The 18,960-nt window shown below is 37.9% G+C and overlaps 1 protein-coding gene across 3 annotated transcripts in view; it reads right to left on the minus strand.

Moving 5' to 3' along the window:
- Positions 1–3,349: 3,349 nt before the first annotated feature.
- Positions 3,350–18,960, minus strand: part of kmt2bb (lysine (K)-specific methyltransferase 2Bb) — a 28,909-nt gene continuing 13,298 nt past the window's right edge. For 2 of the 3 annotated variants that reach the window (XM_028470124.1, XM_028470123.1), the window contains exons 15-36: positions 18,732–18,849; positions 18,519–18,632; positions 17,247–17,431; positions 17,048–17,149; positions 16,373–16,483; positions 16,169–16,245; positions 15,818–16,038; positions 15,609–15,712; positions 15,366–15,503; positions 14,532–14,690; positions 14,328–14,445; positions 14,160–14,238; positions 13,891–14,051; positions 13,639–13,797; positions 9,241–12,247; positions 7,991–8,091; positions 7,769–7,906; positions 7,429–7,681; positions 7,230–7,337; positions 7,020–7,103; positions 5,958–6,087; positions 5,563–5,838 (exon numbers count right to left, since the gene is read on the minus strand). In XM_028470124.1, coding sequence (XP_028325925.1) covers positions 5,563–5,838; positions 5,958–6,087; positions 7,020–7,103; positions 7,230–7,337; positions 7,429–7,681; positions 7,769–7,906; positions 7,991–8,091; positions 9,241–12,247; positions 13,639–13,797; positions 13,891–14,051; positions 14,160–14,238; positions 14,328–14,445; positions 14,532–14,690; positions 15,366–15,503; positions 15,609–15,712; positions 15,818–16,038; positions 16,169–16,245; positions 16,373–16,483; positions 17,048–17,149; positions 17,247–17,431; positions 18,519–18,632; positions 18,732–18,849 — 5,943 coding nt within the window. Of the gene's footprint in view, positions 5,839–5,957; positions 6,088–7,019; positions 7,104–7,229; positions 7,338–7,428; positions 7,682–7,768; positions 7,907–7,990; positions 8,092–9,240; positions 12,248–13,638; positions 13,798–13,890; positions 14,052–14,159; positions 14,239–14,327; positions 14,446–14,531; positions 14,691–15,365; positions 15,504–15,608; positions 15,713–15,817; positions 16,039–16,168; positions 16,246–16,372; positions 16,484–17,047; positions 17,150–17,246; positions 17,432–18,518; positions 18,633–18,731; positions 18,850–18,960 lie in introns of all 3 variants that reach the window. The other variant, XM_028470122.1, reaches the window with a different exon arrangement.

Below are 18,960 nucleotides of genomic sequence, written 5' to 3' on the forward strand. Positions count from 1 at the left end.
ATTTAAAGAAGTATAAGAACTCTGACACACACTCACTCACTCTACTGTATATACAAGAGTTTCTCAAATTAATAGAAATAAATCTATTCAGGAGTCACCATCATTATGATCTATAGTTTTTTGGGTTTTTTTTACAGCATTTTGAGCAAAATGTGGTAGTTGGACATAAGGGGGGTACTTAGATTCAGAAATGAAAGAAAGGGGTACTTGAGCCAAATAATGTTGATAATCACTGGTATAAACTACATTTGTACAGCTTGTTTATGGGTTCTGTGGAAATAAATGTGCTTAGTTTGAAAGTAGTTCTGTAACTGCAATTTTCCTTACTTATTTGTTCAAAGCTACCCAAACCCTGTTATTGGTGTATATCTTTTTTGGAGTTGTAGCCCCCCTGGAAAAAAAATGCACCAGCCACCACTGAGCACATGGTTATTGCTATATTTCATACCCTATCACACGTGTCAAACTCAAGGCCAAATCCGGCCCTTTAGAGCTTCCACTTCGGCCTCCAGGAGAAATTAAAAATGAGCGATAAGACATAAATCATTGTGCAAATAATAAACTATTTCAGTTGTAAATATCTCTGTCCCTCTAAACACACAAATTCAATTGCACTCCACAATATATGCCACAATATATTGAATTAACAAGCACATAACTAATAAAGGTACCGATCATATTGTAACATGTGGCGTTCCTGTCATAAACAATGATTAACTGTACCTGTAGAACAACCAAGTCAAGTCTTGCCAAATTAGATAGTTTTTAACAGCAAAGTGTTTGAAAAAAAGGACAGAAATAATGAGAAGTTCATTAATTCTTTGAAGTAACTTGGTTTGATTGATAATATGGTTTTTTTTCTATTCCGGCCCACTTGGGAACAAATAGAACCACGTGTGGCTCTTCTACATCTGCTTTTAGAGTAATGATCACAATAATCAAATGACAACCAACAAACAGCTTTTTTTATTTTAAAAAAAACAAACAAAAAAACCCTTTTTCTTTATTCTGGCTGATATGCGATATCTACAGGTTTAATGAGGGTTTACAGCGCCACCATGGGAACAAAGAGTATTAGTGGCCAACTATCAGCATCTGGGAATCTATAATAATAATAATAATATAATAATATAATAATAATACGTTATCTTCTAAAAATAAACACATTTTTTTCCTTTAATCATTTTTATTGACCTTCATTCATGTACAGTATTTTTTTTTTTTTTTCAATGTCATCATTTGGAAGTCTTTTCATTAATTTCCATAACACCCACCTGCATTATCCACTAATCCTTTTTTTTAAATTCATTTTAATAAATTGTCAATCATGTTTTACAGTCAGTGATGCTGAAAACAGCTCTTATTATCTTGAACAGAAGATAGAAAATCAAAGGGTTCCTGTCAAACTAGTAGGCCTATTTTATCAAAACACTCTTTAGAGTAAGAACATTGGTGTACATACGTGTTCTTTTAAAATGTGTCTTTAATCTGACTAATATGGCTTTTTAAGCTTACTTTTCAAAGAGAACACATTCTGTTTTAGGCAGAAAACTGTGGAACTGGACATTTAGTAATTGAGAACATATTCGTAATTGACTTTCAGCGTGAAAATATAATTGTAATTTTAATTTGTAATTGGGAAAACACCGGTCGACATGATCATAATTGAGTTGTTATTGAACATGGATAATTGAAGATGTAATTGTAATAGAAAAATGTAATTGATTCCCACCCTGGCGTGAAAGTGAAACATGGTGCCATTAACTTGGCCTGTAGTTTTATACATTTGCCTCAAGATGTCGCTGTTTCCTCAAAACTATAGCCCACATTCTAATGGAGATGATTGTTAGAACAACCAATCAAAGTCAAATCAAGTCATTAAACATTATGAAGTATTGTTCTTGATTGAGTCTTGTCCAACTCTTTACATTTAAAGCAGAACTAAGTCACTTTTTCACCTTAATAAATCTTTCTCGTAGTCCCTGTGAGGTTAGTACAAGTGTTTATGGGGTGATTGGGGGGTCTTTCAGCTCTACCTGCTGTCTCTGGCCAGAAAACAGCACTTGCAACTTTCCTGCCTCCGACCCGGTGGCAAGACGCACTGCTTTATGGCAGCCCAATACAAACTAATACTTAATTATGACCAGTCCCGTGGCTGCACATGGTTGTACAAATTCACTTTTCTCAAACTTATATTGTGGCGGAGCCAGCGAAAAAAAGGCACAGAAGACCTTTGTCCGAGGAACAGAGCAACTCCATGCAGTGACAGCTCAGCAGCGTAACACAGCAAACACACACACTGTCGTCACGGCAACAGGCATGCACATACACTCACAACCCAGCACTCCATCAGGCAGCACACACACAAATATCTATCCATCCATCCATTTTAATCACTGCTTTGTCAGCACACAACCCTGGCTAATACAGTCAAATTTTGTTATTGTCTGAAAATGGTGTTTTGTGATGTTTGGTGGCTAATTACATCACAAATTACCACTGTTAGCCCCGCCCCTCTTATAGAAACTAGCGCCTGTGGACTCTGCAATCTGTGGCGAGTAGGTTAGATTGAGAGAATTGTGACTAGAGGTATAGTGAGCATTGAGCAGTTAGGTAAATAATTGGTGACATTGTTTCCAATAATGAGGGGATCAGTGTACGTTTTGGATTTTATGTTTAAAAAAGCATATTAACACCAAAAATTTGTGGTTATATTTATTTTAGTTTCAAAATTAGAAAAAGAAAATTTAATTTTAAAAAATGTTTCTTTATCAGGGTCAAGAGGCTATAAACAAAACTTAAAAAATTGTGTGATGAAATGTTTAAAAGATGGAAATAAGAGACCTGCGCAACCAGAAGTTGCCATTTTCAAAGTAAGAGTGAGGATGGTGTTAATGACCATGATAAAGCAAAATGCCTTGAATTTCACTTTAAATTTTTGAGAGAAATGGATTTTTTTAAACTGATCCAGAATCAGTACATTGATCCGGATTCCCTCCAAAATGTAATAAGGTCTTCCATGGTGTGAGGTCTATTATTGGTTAAAATTTTGTCACTTTTGATGTAATCCTGCTAACAAACAAATATACGCCAATCAAAATATAGAATATTGCAAACAACCAGGCCAGAGGTTTAAGAGATTGTGAAGGATCACCATCATTAGTGTTAAACTTAGGAATTCATTGTGCTTTAAATGAAAGGTTCACACTGTCTTTACATTTTAATTTAAAGAATGATCATTTGAATTCCATTTTAATTATAAACTATGAGCGCTCTTCAGGACATTCCAGCATGGAATTGTTCTTGCCAGTTAACAAATAAAAAAAAGCATCACACGTAAAACAGTTCATTCAAACATCTTAACATCTTTATTAAGCAAATAACATTATAAATAAAAAAAGTGCATAGAAAAATTAAACAGGTTTAGAAATATGTATACAAATATTTACAAACTTAAGGATTATTTTTTTTACATGTTAACAAATACGTCAATTTAAAGAGCACATAGTTTGTCCTTTTTAAGTCTTTTACACTCATTTTAAAATAACCCTACTTTATATATATATTTATTTATATACGTGTGTTTGTGTGTGAATATATATAGATATAAAACAGTTTTCTAAACAGAGTCTGGGAGAGATGGTCATAACTTCAGTAATTGACTAGTGCTTTCCATCCTTCATTACACACACGCACACACAGAGTAACAAACGCACCCATATATACATGCACACTTATCCAAGGATATTAAAACCAAAGTTGTTGTTTTTTTTTTAAATGATCATCCTTTCTTTTTGCATCAGTATTACCAAACATCTGTTGAAACAGCTGAGGTAGAATCCTTGCAAGGAGTTTAGAGTGACTCTGCTCTTGTTGTCAGCGAGGAGATTGAGAATAAGTCAGCTGGGCTCCGTCCCAGTGATTGGACATGCAAACAAAATGCTAAGAGGGCTTTTAAATAGAGTGGGAACAAGATGCTAAGCTTTAAAAAAAAAGTGAAAAAAAAAAAAAAGAGGGGAAAAAAGCATTATATAAAAGCTGAATAATGGGCTTGAGCAGGCAAACGGTGTCACTGCACTCCTGTGGCTGATTCTAAGACCATCTCTAATCTACACAAACACAAATAAAAAACGCTTTTTAAAAAAATTACCTGCTTTAGAACAACATGTCATGAAGACTCACATGCATGACTCAACCGCCCCCGAAACAAAAAAATTCAAGTAAAAAAAGTGAAACTCAAGGACATGATACAAAACCCATAATATAAACAGGGTGGGGGAAGGGGGGTTGGTTCTCTTAACACACAATAATACCGCCACCAATAACACGAAGCACGATCGTCCACCGATTAAAAGCAGAAATCAAGACATGAATAAATAGAACGATCGATTTGAACAATATGTGATTTCAATTAGGCTCACCGATGACAGCACTGAACATCAACTCACAACGTTAAACATTATTTTCAAGGTGCTGAACGCGACCTGTGGGCGCCACTTATTTCAACAGTAACATCTACAAAGTCTGTGCACCTCAATGTTGGGCCTAACTTTACACTCTCAGTAGCAATGTTTCTAAACAGGAAACATGAAGTAGAACTCAAGGTTTCACCGTGATTTGGATTATTATTTGAGTTTGACAATTATTTATGTGCAAGTGAAGAATAGCAAAGTCTTATTGCAACAGGTGATGAGAGTCTGCCATTGGAGTAATAAAATATATATTTAAAAACTGTTACTCGCCACTTGTCTTTACGTTTGGCTTGTGTAGTGGTTGTTACTGATGGAAACAAGAACATCAGCATCGAGACTTGACTGAGTAAGAAAATGGGCAAAAACTGGCAGATAACTGGCAATAATTCAAAAAAGTGATCAATTTCCCGCTCGAGTGCATACTTAGGACTCATGGTATCAGGAGGGTTAAGAAAACGCAAAACAATTCCTGACTTTTTAAATCTGACTGAAAATACTTTCAGAGTTTAGCACCATGGTTGCTGTTACGAACAAAAATGTCCCAAGAACAGAAAAATGAAATTAATGTAAAATGGTATAAAAATGAAAAAAAAAAAAAAAAAACCCAAACAAACCCACAAAGGAGTGTGTGAATGTGCGGCTGAAAAACAACCGTGCCACAGCAGAGGATGGAGCGATCATGATTACAAATGTACCATTGATAAGCTTATATCTAAGACACAAATAAAAGGCTGAAATAAGTCTCACAGAGTTCCGCCGTGTGTTTTCAGCGATGACTCAAAAACAGATAAGGCTTGATGGGCGTTTTTGTTGATTTGTGTTGGCGTCATCCTCATGACTTTGGAAACTGTACCTACAGATTTAGTTAGTTACCAGTCTTGTCACGTCCATTGAGCTCCTTCAGACGCGTTAGATGCCGCTGTGCCATCTGAGTTCGTCCCGAGCCCAACTAAAACAAAACCATGGGAGGAAAGACACTTTGTTTTCTGTACTGGTTCTGCTGCAATCCACCCAGTTAGTCACTTCCAGTCAGTCAGATCTTCCAGGCTGTTTTCATAGTGGCTGTAGTCCCAAGACAACCTCTAACCTCTTAATTGAGAAATCGACGACATCGCCGTGCCCCACAGTTACAGTTGAGTTTGCTGCTGGCATCTTCGATTGGGAACTTGTAGTCGTACGTTAGCTCCTCCCCTCTGTAGATTTTCCTCAGGGCAAAGATGACTATGTGTTTCCTACCCTCCACATTGATCACCCGCGAGTAGCAGTTGGGTTCACAGGAGTGGTTGATGAAGCGAGCAGCATTGCCATGCATGGTAGCGTCCACGACGTCAAAGTCATCGATGCGAAACATGTAACAGCCAATGCCCTGTAAAGGCAAAAACACAGTCTATATGTATTATTCTGAACCATTTACTTGTAAATAGTGCAAGTCAAAAACAAGTTTCAGAAACTACGATGATCAGAAGCATTAGAGGCTGGACTGACCTTGCCGTCGTAGTATTTCTCCCTTTTATCAGTCAGCACTGAGCGGATGACAATGCCTGCGTACTCTATGACCATCTCCCCTGCTTCGATGTTCCTCTTGCAGAAAAGACCACGCCCATGTATGGCAGACCTATAACAAGACAATTATATTTGTTATTACTTTTCTTATGATTGCTTACAATCATATGGTGGTAACTGTATCATAAGATTAAATTGCTGTAGATTGTGTGCTTTTTCCCCACATTTCTTTGATTTTTGCAGCAAAGTGAGGCCTGGTCACCCTTTTTTTTTTAAACACAAAAAGTACAGATAGTTTAGTTCTGAATTTATTTATTTATTGAGAAAAATTTAATTTGTGTTGAATTGTCTGTAATTTTTAAAAAAAAATATTTTACCTATCAGGACATATTAGTACACATGCTGTTTTGACACATTCACAAAAAAACTGTTTTTTTTTTTTTTTTTTTTTTACAAAATAAACCAATACAAAAACACTTCACAAATTTTACAAGTCAAAATGTAAATAATATGGAGGAAATATTTTTTCAGTTTCAGAACTTTATTTATTGCAACTCCCATCTCTACAGTTTAAAGGCTGCATTTCAAATGTACTGTAATGAGTTAGTTGGTTATAATCAGTGAATTTAAGTCTAAACAGGTTTTGTGAGCAAATTATGAAAGTAATTTTACTAGTAAAACAAAGTATAATTGATATTAAATAATCATGTATTTCCTGCTATTTGTTTCTTAAGAGTTTATCTTTATCGTTTTACAAAAGCTTTTCTCCAAATAAATATTTTGGGGAAAATTATTGTTTTTTTTAACCAGTTCAACAACTGATCAGTTTGTTTAGAGAAATATTTTATTTACATTTTTAGTCACAGTCTTCTTTGCAAAACGTATTCAATTATCCAATTGAGTCATTGAGACTTTCACCTTACACTGTGACGGTTTTTCTAACTGATGACCTTTATTTCATCACTATCTACATGAATCTTCATCTCACAGGAACAAAGCGGTTGTTCAACAAGTCATTCTGTAGATTTTACAAAGGTCACTGACCTGTACACGCCTACAGCCTCTTTGGATGTTCGTTCCAGGTGTCTGAAGCGCATGGCCATAGGCAGCTCCAAACTAGTCGCACGTCTGGGCATAAAAAAAATCAAAATATTTTTTTTCCCAACTTTTTTTTAGTATTATAATCTTGATGTTGCAAGAAAAAACAAAACCACAGGAGAGACAAAGTTTAATAAAATAAAAATTAAAACTCACCTTGTGGACTTCAAAAGAACCTCATCTTCCTCATCATCATAGAGCTCAATGTCAGGGAGCTGTCTGTGCTGAGAGGCCAGGAAGTTGAAGATATCGAACGTAGACTTCCTGTGTGGGTACATGGAATAGAAACTGTTTAGAAGGGTTTCATCACTTTGATGATGATTTCCACCTATAGCAATAATAATAATAATAATACCTGAGGTAGAGCTCAGAGCGTGCACAGCCACTGGGATTAACAGGCAGATCATCCTCCTGGCTGAACTGTTTGAAAAAACGGAAAGTGTGGCGCTGACAATGGTGAGCTCCTTCCAGTTGCTCCAGCAGGAACGCCACGGCATCGTGAACCAAACCCAGCATGTGGGCACCTGTGATCCTTTGAAACGTGAGAGGCTTCAAGCGTGCAATCGCCCTCGCCTCCTGCACCCCATCGATCACTGCTTTCCAAGCCACTGAGGGGAGAGTTAAAGAAAAGCTTTTTTGAATCCTTGTAAAGACTTAAATCTATTTGGCAGTTTAACTTTCAGTTGTCCTCTTACCCTCAATGCTGTCTGCCTCTACACTGAAGCCATCATCGCTGCTTATCTCAAACCGTAATGTTGGCTGATCTCGATTGATTGGAAAGTTCTCATCCTCATCGGAGGGGGCTTGTTCATCATCTGAGGTAGATGCTGTGCCTGACAAAATACAATCAACTTGTTAAGTCAGACAATACAGACATTCATTCAAATGTGCAATTAACTTTGGCAGTTTAAACAAACCAGAGTATTTTCTCCAGTCGGTCAGAGTGCTATGTCCTACTGGTTCCCAAGCGTGCTGTTGGCCTTGTTCATCCTCACACATGTAATTCCAGAGCTCTGACCTGTTGGAACAAAGCAAAAATGATTTTAATAAAAAACATACACAAAACAATAAATAAATAAAAAGAAATAATTGTCACAACTTGTAAAACTGTAATGTATTCATCCATCTAAAATATGAATGTTCTCATTACTAAAATCCCATTTCATAATTCTAGTGAATGATGTATATAATGATTATGATTTTTCATGTTAATCCAGCAAGGTATCAATGTTTGCAATAACAGTGATCCTTTCTCATTTTAAGCAAGAAAATAGATTAATATTTTGTATTCAACATCAATATTTTCCCTCAAGATCCAGGCCATCTATGTATCCCATCAACAGATAACTACATATCAGGATTGGGGTCAATTATATATGTAAATGTATAATTGGTAATCAATTACACTTTTGGAGTAATCATAGTAATCGTAAAAAAAATGCTGCTGTTGTAATCGTAATTGAATTGTAATTGAGTTCAGATAATTGACTTTGTAATGGCATGAATTATAAAAACTGACTTTTGCAATTAAAATATATGCAAAACTGGGGAAACACGTTACAGTTCTATGACTTACACATATATAGTTAACTATTATTAAAACATGTTCCATATCAAGTTTACCTGTCGGTTCTCTTGAGGATCATTCTACCATTTAAAAAAACTAGATAAATCAAAGGCTATACTGACACAAAGGAGGCCCACTCCAAAAATATGAAAACCTATATTTTCATTGATAAGGAAGCTTAACAATGTAACCAAGAGATGAAAACCTAATTAAATGAAAGACAATATTGTTTTGTGTATTTTACAGCTGATTCAAGACATAGGCTAAAATGAGCAGTTAAAAGAGATGCTAACAGATAGAGGAAGGTTACATTTTATGGGCTTATTTATTAAAGGCTCAGTAATTGTGATTAATTGAAAGTGAACTTTAGTAATTGAGAATGTAATTGTAATTTACTTTCAGGGGAAAAATAATTATTGTAATTTAATTGGAAAAAAACGCTGGTCAACGTAATCCTAATTGAGTTGTAATTGATCATGGATAATTGAAGTAATTGTAATTTAAAAATGTAATTGAACACAACCCTGCTACTTATACATGGAACATGTTTGAAACATAATGACGACTAAAATAAGACCAATCCATGCTCTCAAATCTCACCCTGAGCTGTCTGAATCACTCAGATGTGGCACATCTTCTGTTAATTCATCCAGGTTCAGAACCCCTTTCACTGTCGGGGTCTTAATGCGAACTCCTGAGGCCCTTGAAACACAAGGTAACGGTGGCTTATGAGGTTCAACCACCTCCACAACAGTCTCTGGCTGCAGGAAATCTACTTTAGACTTCTTTGTGACGATGCGGTCTGAAAGCGACGACACTCTCTTCATGCGGACGTGGGTACGAGGACGAGGAGCAGGAGCCGGCGTTGGCGAGGGAGAGCGAGGCAACTCTGGAGACTTGGGCTGAATCAACAGATCGGGTGGCAGATCGAGGGTGGGCGGGCTAATGGTTCGAAGCCCACTCCATTTGGGAGTATAGTTGCTTGCCATTGCTTGGTTGATGATTGCTTGGGCGCTTTCAGCAGGAATCTGGGAGCGATCGTCTGCAGTTGTTTCACTGGAAGCCTTGGATGACTTTGTTTTCTTAGATGAGCTTGAATCTTTCTTCTTCTTTGGTTTTCTTAACTCTTTTATTGTTTCATCCTTTGATGTTTTAGAGCTTTTCTTGGACTTTTTTGCATTAACTTGTGCTACGGCACCATTGTTATTGTGATTAAGAAGCTGCGCAACTGAGACTGGATTTGGGGCCGCTGTGACTGATGGAGGAACTGTTGGAGCAAGTCCACTTGTGGGTGGCGAAACAGATACGTTTCCTGCTGCAGCAAGTGTAGCAGACAATGCGTTGCTCTGCAGAAGACTGGCAATCTGGGTGACACAGTTAAATGAGGGCGAGTTAGGTGTGGGAAGCTGGAATGTGTTGCTTTCTGGGTTTTTCACAAAAATCTGTCCAAGTCGATTCACCAGTAGAACATGTGGAGTAGGGTCTACATTTGGACCTCCAACCTCCCTCACAGTAAGAATAGCATGACCCGGTAATGCCTGGGACACCACTGGCAGCTGAGGTTCAATAGCTGGCCGGGGAGTTGAAAAGTTGATGGAGATTGTGTGACCGGAGGCAGCTTCCTTTTGCACAGATGACGAACTGTAACCGTTTAGGATCACAGGAGCAGAAGTGGTTTGCACTTGTGCTGGGGCAGCTGAACAATGTGTGGATGGTTCTGGGAGAGGCAAGGATGAAGTAGAGGAAGAAGCAACAGTGATGGTTGTAGAACCCAATGGCTGTGGCTGTGTGTTTGAGGAATACACTGGTAAAGAAACAACACCACAATGTCCTGCTTGGCCTGTGCTGGGTGTAGATGAAGATCCTGAACTGCTCTGAGAAACGACACGAAGCAATGTTTGTGTCACGTCATCCATAGGAGTGAGGGTTGTTAACTTAGACAAAGGCTCAGTGGAGGTGAAGGTCGACTCTTGTGCAGACGTCACAGGCTGAAGTGTAATACTTGTTATCGGAGGTTGACCAAAGCAAGAATACATTTGCAAACTGTCCACGAGGCTTTGAGAGGGGTTTTGTTCACCAGCAGACAGTAAGGAGGATGGCTGAATAAGAGTTAACAGGGAGCCCTGACTGTTATCAGCTGATTCTGCTATTGAGGGCTCCACTGTCTGCAATGTTAAGTGGTTCATTGAGACAGTCGAGCCTTCAGGTAACGACACAGAGTTCAGTGCTCTACAAGCTTCAGATGGTTGGATTTCAAAGGTTGCGTCTTGAAGCACAGGAACCATCTCGTTAAAATGTGGGTGTGTGTCACATCTCTCAAGTACAAGCTCTGTTTCGGAAGACAAACATAAATTTGATTCTCCAATGGATTCTTTTGAACACGACATCCCAGTCACATTTGTGAGTAAACCAGGCAAGAAATCCTTACCTGGAGTAGGCATGTTCTCCTCATTTGAAAAGACTTTTAAACTGGTTTCGTGCGATTTGGGTTTATCTTTGGATGACGAACCTTTTCTGACATGTTTGTTAGGGATTATTGAAGAACCTGATAGCTTTTTATCCAATGGTGTTTTGTTGGCCTCACTGCTATTTGTTGTCATCAAAATTGAGACATTGTTCTTAAGGCTCTTCCCTTGTTTTTGAGGTTGACTTAAGTTATCCACTTTCTGTGAATCATCTGTGGTTGCCAAACTAGCATCACTCTCTGTACCATCATCTACCCCATCCAACTGAGCCAGAGGTCTATAGGACGGAGAGGTGGGCGAATTTGAAACTTCTTTGGATGCAGAACGACTGACTATTGTCCGTGAGAAGTCAAAATAATGCTCCATATCATCATCAGAAGATGTGTTGCCGAAGTCATCCCTGACAGAAGCGGCAGATCGAGGAAGTTTGGCAACTAAAGTCTTCTTCTTGTGTACTTCTTGGGCTCTGTCCCAATATTCTTCCTGATCATCACCTTCCACCACAATCTGACCACCACAATTCATTGCTACTCCCTCGTTAAGTAGAGTTTCTTCAATCTCAAGTTCTGCCCGCATCTCTTGACCCAGTCTCATGTTTTGATCCTTGTGATAAGAAATGTAGGGAAACTCATCATCTTTCTGTGGGTCCATGTCCTCCTGTGGAGATGTCCCATTTGCTGGGGAGACATCCTCTGGCTCTGGAGAAGCTAAAAAATTGTGTGGCACCTCAACTGAATCCGGTTGGCTCAGATCAAATGATAGCCGATTCCTGGATGAAGAGAATGGCAGATTCACAGAGGAAAAGTTCCCAGTGTTTTCCTGCCAGGAAGACTGAGGAAAGAATGAGGAGGTTACTGCGCTCCCAGGGCATCTGCCTGATGAGGCATTACGACTACCAACCGGGCGGGATGATGATGAGAATAAAATGTTTTCCGTAGCACCAAGTGGGAACATAGGGGAAGTAGGCAAGGAGGATTTTCCAGCACGAAGGGCAACTGGTCCAGACAGAGGGCCCAGAGGAGGGGGTGACATCCGACTACGTAGTCCAGATGACTGTGAATGTGGGCTGTGAAGGCGAACTCGCCGCGTTTCTTCCAAATCACTGATGGTCAGTATATGGTGCGGTTTCACCTTGCCAACTCCTAAAAGAGAAACAAAAATTGTCTTGAGTTGTGTGTGCTTCCGACGACATTTAAATAATATAAGAAAGTATATTCTTTTATCCACGTTTTTGTCATTGTGTTAATAGACAAATTGTAAATACAAACAAAAGCAGAGGAACTAAACAAATAAAAACTAGACAAAAATGTCAAGTCTGAAAATAAACAAAATAGTTTTTTCCAGCAGTGGATACTTTTGAGGTGTAAAAGTGCAGGACATTAGGTTAGATGAGCTAATGAAAAGTAGAAAGTCACAAACAGTATGTGATTCTGTAAATCCCCCTGTTTTGGGGAGCTCTAATTTGACTGGTTTTATTATGTTGTGACCACCAGGGGGCATCGGTAAATATGCAATGTGGAGATGATTCAGAGTTTGTTTTCTTTATTAAATATTTACAAGGGTTGTCCTATTGTGTGTGGTTCTGTAACAGAGATAAAACTATATATATATATATATAAAATCACCCAAACACCAAAACTAAAGATAAAGCAAGAAACATCCTTTTCTCTGCTTCTACACGACACCAATTTACTTCTTGTTTCCTTTTTCTCTTTTTGATCTTTAATTAATAACATGTTCAATATTTACATTTGTCTTTTGATATTAATATTTGTGAAGTCTGTTTATGTATTAGTTTCCACTTATAGCAAAGATGTATTGTGCATTTTTTTCCTCATGATCTTCTAAGTGTCTCCTCGCCTCTATTGTTTAAGTTTATTGAAAGGGGAGGAGCTCTTATACAAACCTATTGGGCTTCGCTCCCTCATTGCACCTTAAATGTTTGTTTTTTTATGTGTGCTAAATAAATAAATGATAAATGAAATGAATGATGATGATCATTGGAACAGTAAAGGATCCTCCTGTTTTGTAAATCTATCCCAAAACCCTCCAAATGTCCCCACCAGAAGATCCATGTCATTCAATATAAACACATATATAACAAACGAACAAGCGAGGATAGCTTTATCATGTGCTAATGGCTATGGACGGGCCAGAAGGCTGTTAGTACTTGCCCTAGCATAGTTAGCAGATAGCTAAATTAGCCCATAATGTTGTCTGAACACATTCAACACCATGCACAAATAATACAAAATATACATGTATCAAAGCAATATAGAGCTAACTTGAGGTGGGTGTGCTCTTGTTTTCTCACCAACACTTAACATTTATCATTTACGCACACGGACACAACCACAAGGTCCACTCCACACCCGATAGTTTGATTGACATGAACTGTCAATCAAACTATTAAAGACACACATATATTGAGTCCTTCGTCAAACCTCCTTAGCTGTCAAACGAGCACTAATTGTCCGTAAATAATCTTTAATAATTACAAATATACATGTCTAAGAAAGAGAACACATTTTACCTGGTGATGGCAGAGGTCGAGACAGTCCACCAGCTGGTCTCCGGGGTTTGGGGTTGCAGGGAATCTTTGATTTTGCAACTTGATCAGACTTTGGGGGAAGACCTGGAATGGCATCCTCTGTTAGAGGTTCCGTCGTGTCAGTGTCATTAGTCTTGGGACCTAAAAAATGTATGCAAATGACTTAATAAATATCTATTGACAGATAATTATAATTAAAAATACAGTTAACTTTGAATCATAAAACACACACACCAGATTGAGCGTATGGACTATGGACGATGGTATGATTTTCTCCTTGGTCATTTAGCTCCTCAACAGGCTTCTCTGGCACAGTGGGTCGAACTTCACGGACTGAACATGTGTATCTGCATCGACGCAGAGGATTCGTAGTACTCCAGTACCAGCGAGAGCACCTGAGGGGGAAAAAACAATATAAGGGTTCAAGTACAGTATGTTAACATTCAAGGTTTTATAGTATTTTAAAATGTACTTTGGTTTTAACAGAGTAAACGCTCACTCACTTAAAGCCCACAGGGAATAATCTTCCTTTGCGAGCAGAAAGTTCAGTTAGCACACCTAATTTGTCAATCTGCAGTGAACCTGCATTGTTAAAACATAGAGACGAAAAGATTAGCGTCACAGAAAATAAGTTAATTAAATGGGGATTTAAAAAAAACAAAAAAACACACCAATCATGACATTGATCAGTTCTGGTTCCACGCCGGTCAAAAACTTTCTGCGAAGGCTGATCCCCTCAAAGTCCACATAGATCCTTCGGTTCACTTCAAATTCTTGACCAGTTCTCATCTGTTTAAAAGAAACCATTTAGTTGTAACGTTACCTTCAAAACTTTCAACTAAAAAACATATTTAAAAATTAAGCAAAAATATTACCCTGCCACTGATGAGATGTCTGTGTTTGTGGCAGTAAACCTTTTTGTCATCCTGGAAAACACACTGACGAGACCGAGCACACATGAAGTGGTAGTTGCTTTGACAAGACGTCAGGCAGCAGCCAACTGTAGCACCGGTCTTGTTGCAGCGTTCACATCGCTTTTAGATTGATGTTTAAAGGGTGAAGAAAAAAGACAACATTTTTATTAAAATAACGTGAAAATTTATCATCATTCAAACATCTGCCATAGTGTTGGTTTGAGGAGTTTTGTCTGGCTCATCAGTAATCCACATCCAATTTGGAGATATAAAAATGTGTGACTTTTATAATGAACCTATCAGTTAGGTTTAGGGCTGGGCGATATGGACCAAAACTCATCTCTCAATATTTTTTCTCAAAATGGCAACATACGATATAAATCTCAATAATTTAAATTCAAATTAAGTCTGACAAGAAAAACAATTCTGGATTAAATGTACTGATGCAAAACGCTACACACTAACTCTTAAAAAATATATATATTAACAAACAGCTACACATTATGTGCCACTTGGAGCTTTTTCTCTTATAAGGGACAGCACGTGTAAGTGAGTTCTGTAGTGTGGCTTGTTTAGGGAAAGGACTGACACCATCTAACTATGCTTTTCATGCTGTTCTGAAAAGAAGCGTGAAAACAGCAACTCCTAAAACAAGTATTTTGATACAAAATGAGCTATAAAAAATATGTATATAGATATAGGCGATATTGTAGATTTCTATAACGTCAAAATAGGAAACTCGATATATCTTGAATATCAATATATTGCCCAGCTCTAATTACGTTGGTATCATACCATCAAGCGGCCCCTTGCCACAGCACTGTGTACGTGTAGAAGAGATCCATTGTCCTCTTCAAATACCTCAGCTGACCACAGACAGCAGTTGACATGTGCCCACTCATTCTGACCCAAGTACAGCAATCGGCCAGCTTCCTATAGAAAGACCATCAAAGAACTGTTGCCTTCTAAAACTGGATATAAATCCTGTGACTTTTACAGTGACAATCATGTTAATGTAAGTTTTAATAGATTACTTACATTAGGTTTAAGGTCCCCATATTTTTGGCACAGACAACACTGCCTCGCATCCTCATTAGACCATCCAGTGTCAAGGTCTGCTTTTGAAAGCCGGCCTCTTTTCCCTAAAAAAAATATAATGTAATGCAAAAGCTTCAGTTAGTAAAAGACACACAAGCTAAAGTGCAACTAAATTAATCTCACTATGGTTATTTCTCGAAAAGCTTTACCTTTAAACTTGAGCCTGACAGCCCTGCTAGTTTTGAAATGGTTGCGGCCTGTGTGCTCCCCTGACATTGGAGAAAATGCCTCTTCTTTTATATCCAAACTTTGTCCATTGTCCTCTCGCAAGATCCCCAGTGGAGCTCTGGTTGAGGACTCCACCCTCTCCTGCCACTGAGCGTAAACATGCTCCGTAGTTGGAGGATTAACCGCTTGTGACATCATCCCCCTATGGCACACAATCCAATACATAAAAGTTAATAAATATTAAGACCATAGACAAACAAATCAATCAATAAAATACATGTAATTAATATGGTATTTATACTAATGCATATGTAAAAGAAAACACAACTCACACAGGCAAGTCTTTGGTACATCGGTTCCACACCTTAGGGTCTTGGCTGTTGAACCAATTAAACACTTCCTCGAGAAGCTAAAAGAAAAAAAAAAAACATGAGGGTGTGGTAGTCACATATCATTTTCTAACCATATTCAGTTGACTTTGAAATATTACAAATCATCATTGAAACAAAAAAAGACACTCCATTGGTCATAGATACCTTTAAGTAGTAAGACCGTGCCAGGGCTGTGGGTCGTCGCTCCTCTGGAAGATCTTCCTCCTGCTCAAGCCTTTTTCGCACCACCTGAACCACATCTTCATGGAACATTTTCTAATAAAGAAATAAAATGTTATTTTTAATTGTGAGCTAAAGACCACATTTCCCAGGCGTTTTGGGGAATGCAGCACCCTCTGTACGCATCCACCTGTGCTATTTTTAAGATTGAATTTATCTTTTGCTGTTCATTTTATTTTTCATCCCTTAAAACAAACTGCCTCCATCATTGCTCTCATGGCTGTAACACTTTACTTGTAAGAATCAGCCAGTTGCTTTTTCTAAAGCTACAAACTATCTTTTCTGTTTGAGACAAATGACAATAATAAATGATTTGAAGACTTTTTATACAGTGTGTTGAATATACTAGAACTTGTGTGTGAGATTATTGAGTTGCTTGAGTAGCTTTCTTTTGGTGTTACTTGAAAACCTTACGAGAAGAATCTTTATTTACCAGTGGCCTGAATAGCTTTGCAATCAGGTAGGGATGATAAAACAGAGTTTAGTATTATCTTAGCCTTGAAAAAAACATGCATCATCTACATTTTTAAAGGGCATGTTTTATTACCCTTGACAAGACCTACACAGTAATTTCTACAATGTAAATGTGGTGTTTCTTACCAGTGTGGTATAAAGGCCTTTGTCAAATTTCTTGCCAACAGCTCGGAGGTCACAGGCTGGTTGTCCCTCTATCCCACTGTCAGGGTCCACCAGCTTTTCACACTGCAGCAGACACCAAAGCATGTTTGTTGTGTCTCACTTCATGAAAGTTAGTGTGTGAAGTTCATGACTTTGATGGAATGATGTTTGAATCCCATACCTGTGAGCAGGTAACAAGATGCTGAGTGAGGGAGGACGAAAGCAGGCAGGCCAGCACCTTCTCGACCCCTGCCCGGAGCTCAATGTAGAGCAGCTCTCTCCAGGCACTGGGCTGGGTCACACTGCATGGCCGACATGAATACACCACGCTCTCAGGCAGGCTGGACAGGATCTCATACAGTTCATCTGAAGTCATAGCAGGGGTTTTGGAGAAATTAGGGCATTGAGGTTTTCAAACCAAACTCAAAATAAATGTTACATTTAAAGATAAGAACAAAACAAAATGCGACCTCCTTACTAGGGATGTAACGATTAATTGTAAGGCAGTTAAAAATCGATTCATAGGTACCACGGTTCACATCGATGCTCTGAAAATTGAATCGCAGTACTTTTTTTAACCAGCAGAGGGCGCTATATATTAATCCTTCCAGAAGCGGACGTGACGGGCGGAATCTGCTACTATTTTCTTTCTGGCCGCCATTTACTGTTAAACATGCTCATAAATGATTCTTTACTCCTTTAGCACTGAAACAATATCTGTAATATTACGTGAATATCTGTAAAAGTCAGGTTTTTCTATTAGCTCTGTCTGCTAGCATAGCTTCTCTTCTTCACTGGTGGAATAACTGCATGCCAACCGACCACTGGGTTACCAGCACCCTCTGCTGGTCTAAACAAATATCTGACGTAAATACAGTAAAATGACTGTTTTTTATTTTATTTTTTTTTTAAAGTCCAATTGTTAAGGCACAAAATACATTTTCAGTTGCACTTTTAAAAAGAAAAAGAACTATTATGCAGTTTTGAATTGTTTATTATAGAACCAGAATTTAAATTAATAGGCTTCTTCATTTGTATTATTCCTTTATTTATTTAATTCAAGATTTATTTTTAGTTAAATTGCATCATTTTGAATAGTTTATCAAGGGATTCTTTTGACAATGAAAAATAAAAGGAAAATAGTATAGTATTTTCCCCAAAAAAATGAAGGAATATTTTTCAGTCATTTGTCAACATTCCCATTTTGTCAAATAAATCGTGAGAAAATCGTATCGTGAACCCAGTATCGTGAATCGAATCGTATCGGGAGTTGAGTGAATCGTTACATCCCTACTCCTTACTGTTCAAAGGAACATAAAAACTAGTCCAAATAAGGGGTGTTTATGCCAAAAATACCAATAATAAAACCCCAAGAAACAATAAACTTAAAGGATAAACAAAAATAGTGATGATTTAAATGATGTCGTCAATAGAACTGCTGAAAAAGAGGTACCTGTCAAATCTTCACACTTTGCATGTACCCAGTGGTTACAGGTGCCACACTGCATCATCTGACTGTCATAGTCATTGTCCTCATAACATTTGAAGCAGATTGGACAGTAGTTACCTGGGAGAAAAACATTTATTCACCTTAAACATCACGGGATTGTTGGCATACATAAAGTACATACATATAAGCATACAGTATATGAACTTTTTCTCTTACCCTGATCATAGAGCTTTGAACAGTCTGGACACAGTCCTTTCTCATGGCTCCACTCGGCATCCCAACTCTTACCCGGTGTGACGCCACAGCTTTTACACCTGATGCATGTCATGCAAACCTAAACAAATGTCATCATATCAGTACAAGATTGGCCACATAATTGAATATTTGATTACAATTCCCTTTAACGTAATGTGCATAATATCAAATATGTGATGTGCCATGAGAA

Source organism: Gouania willdenowi, chromosome 16 (assembly GCF_900634775.1).
Source record: "Gouania willdenowi chromosome 16, fGouWil2.1, whole genome shotgun sequence".
Classification (NCBI taxonomy): Eukaryota; Metazoa; Chordata; class Actinopteri; order Blenniiformes; family Gobiesocidae; genus Gouania; species Gouania willdenowi.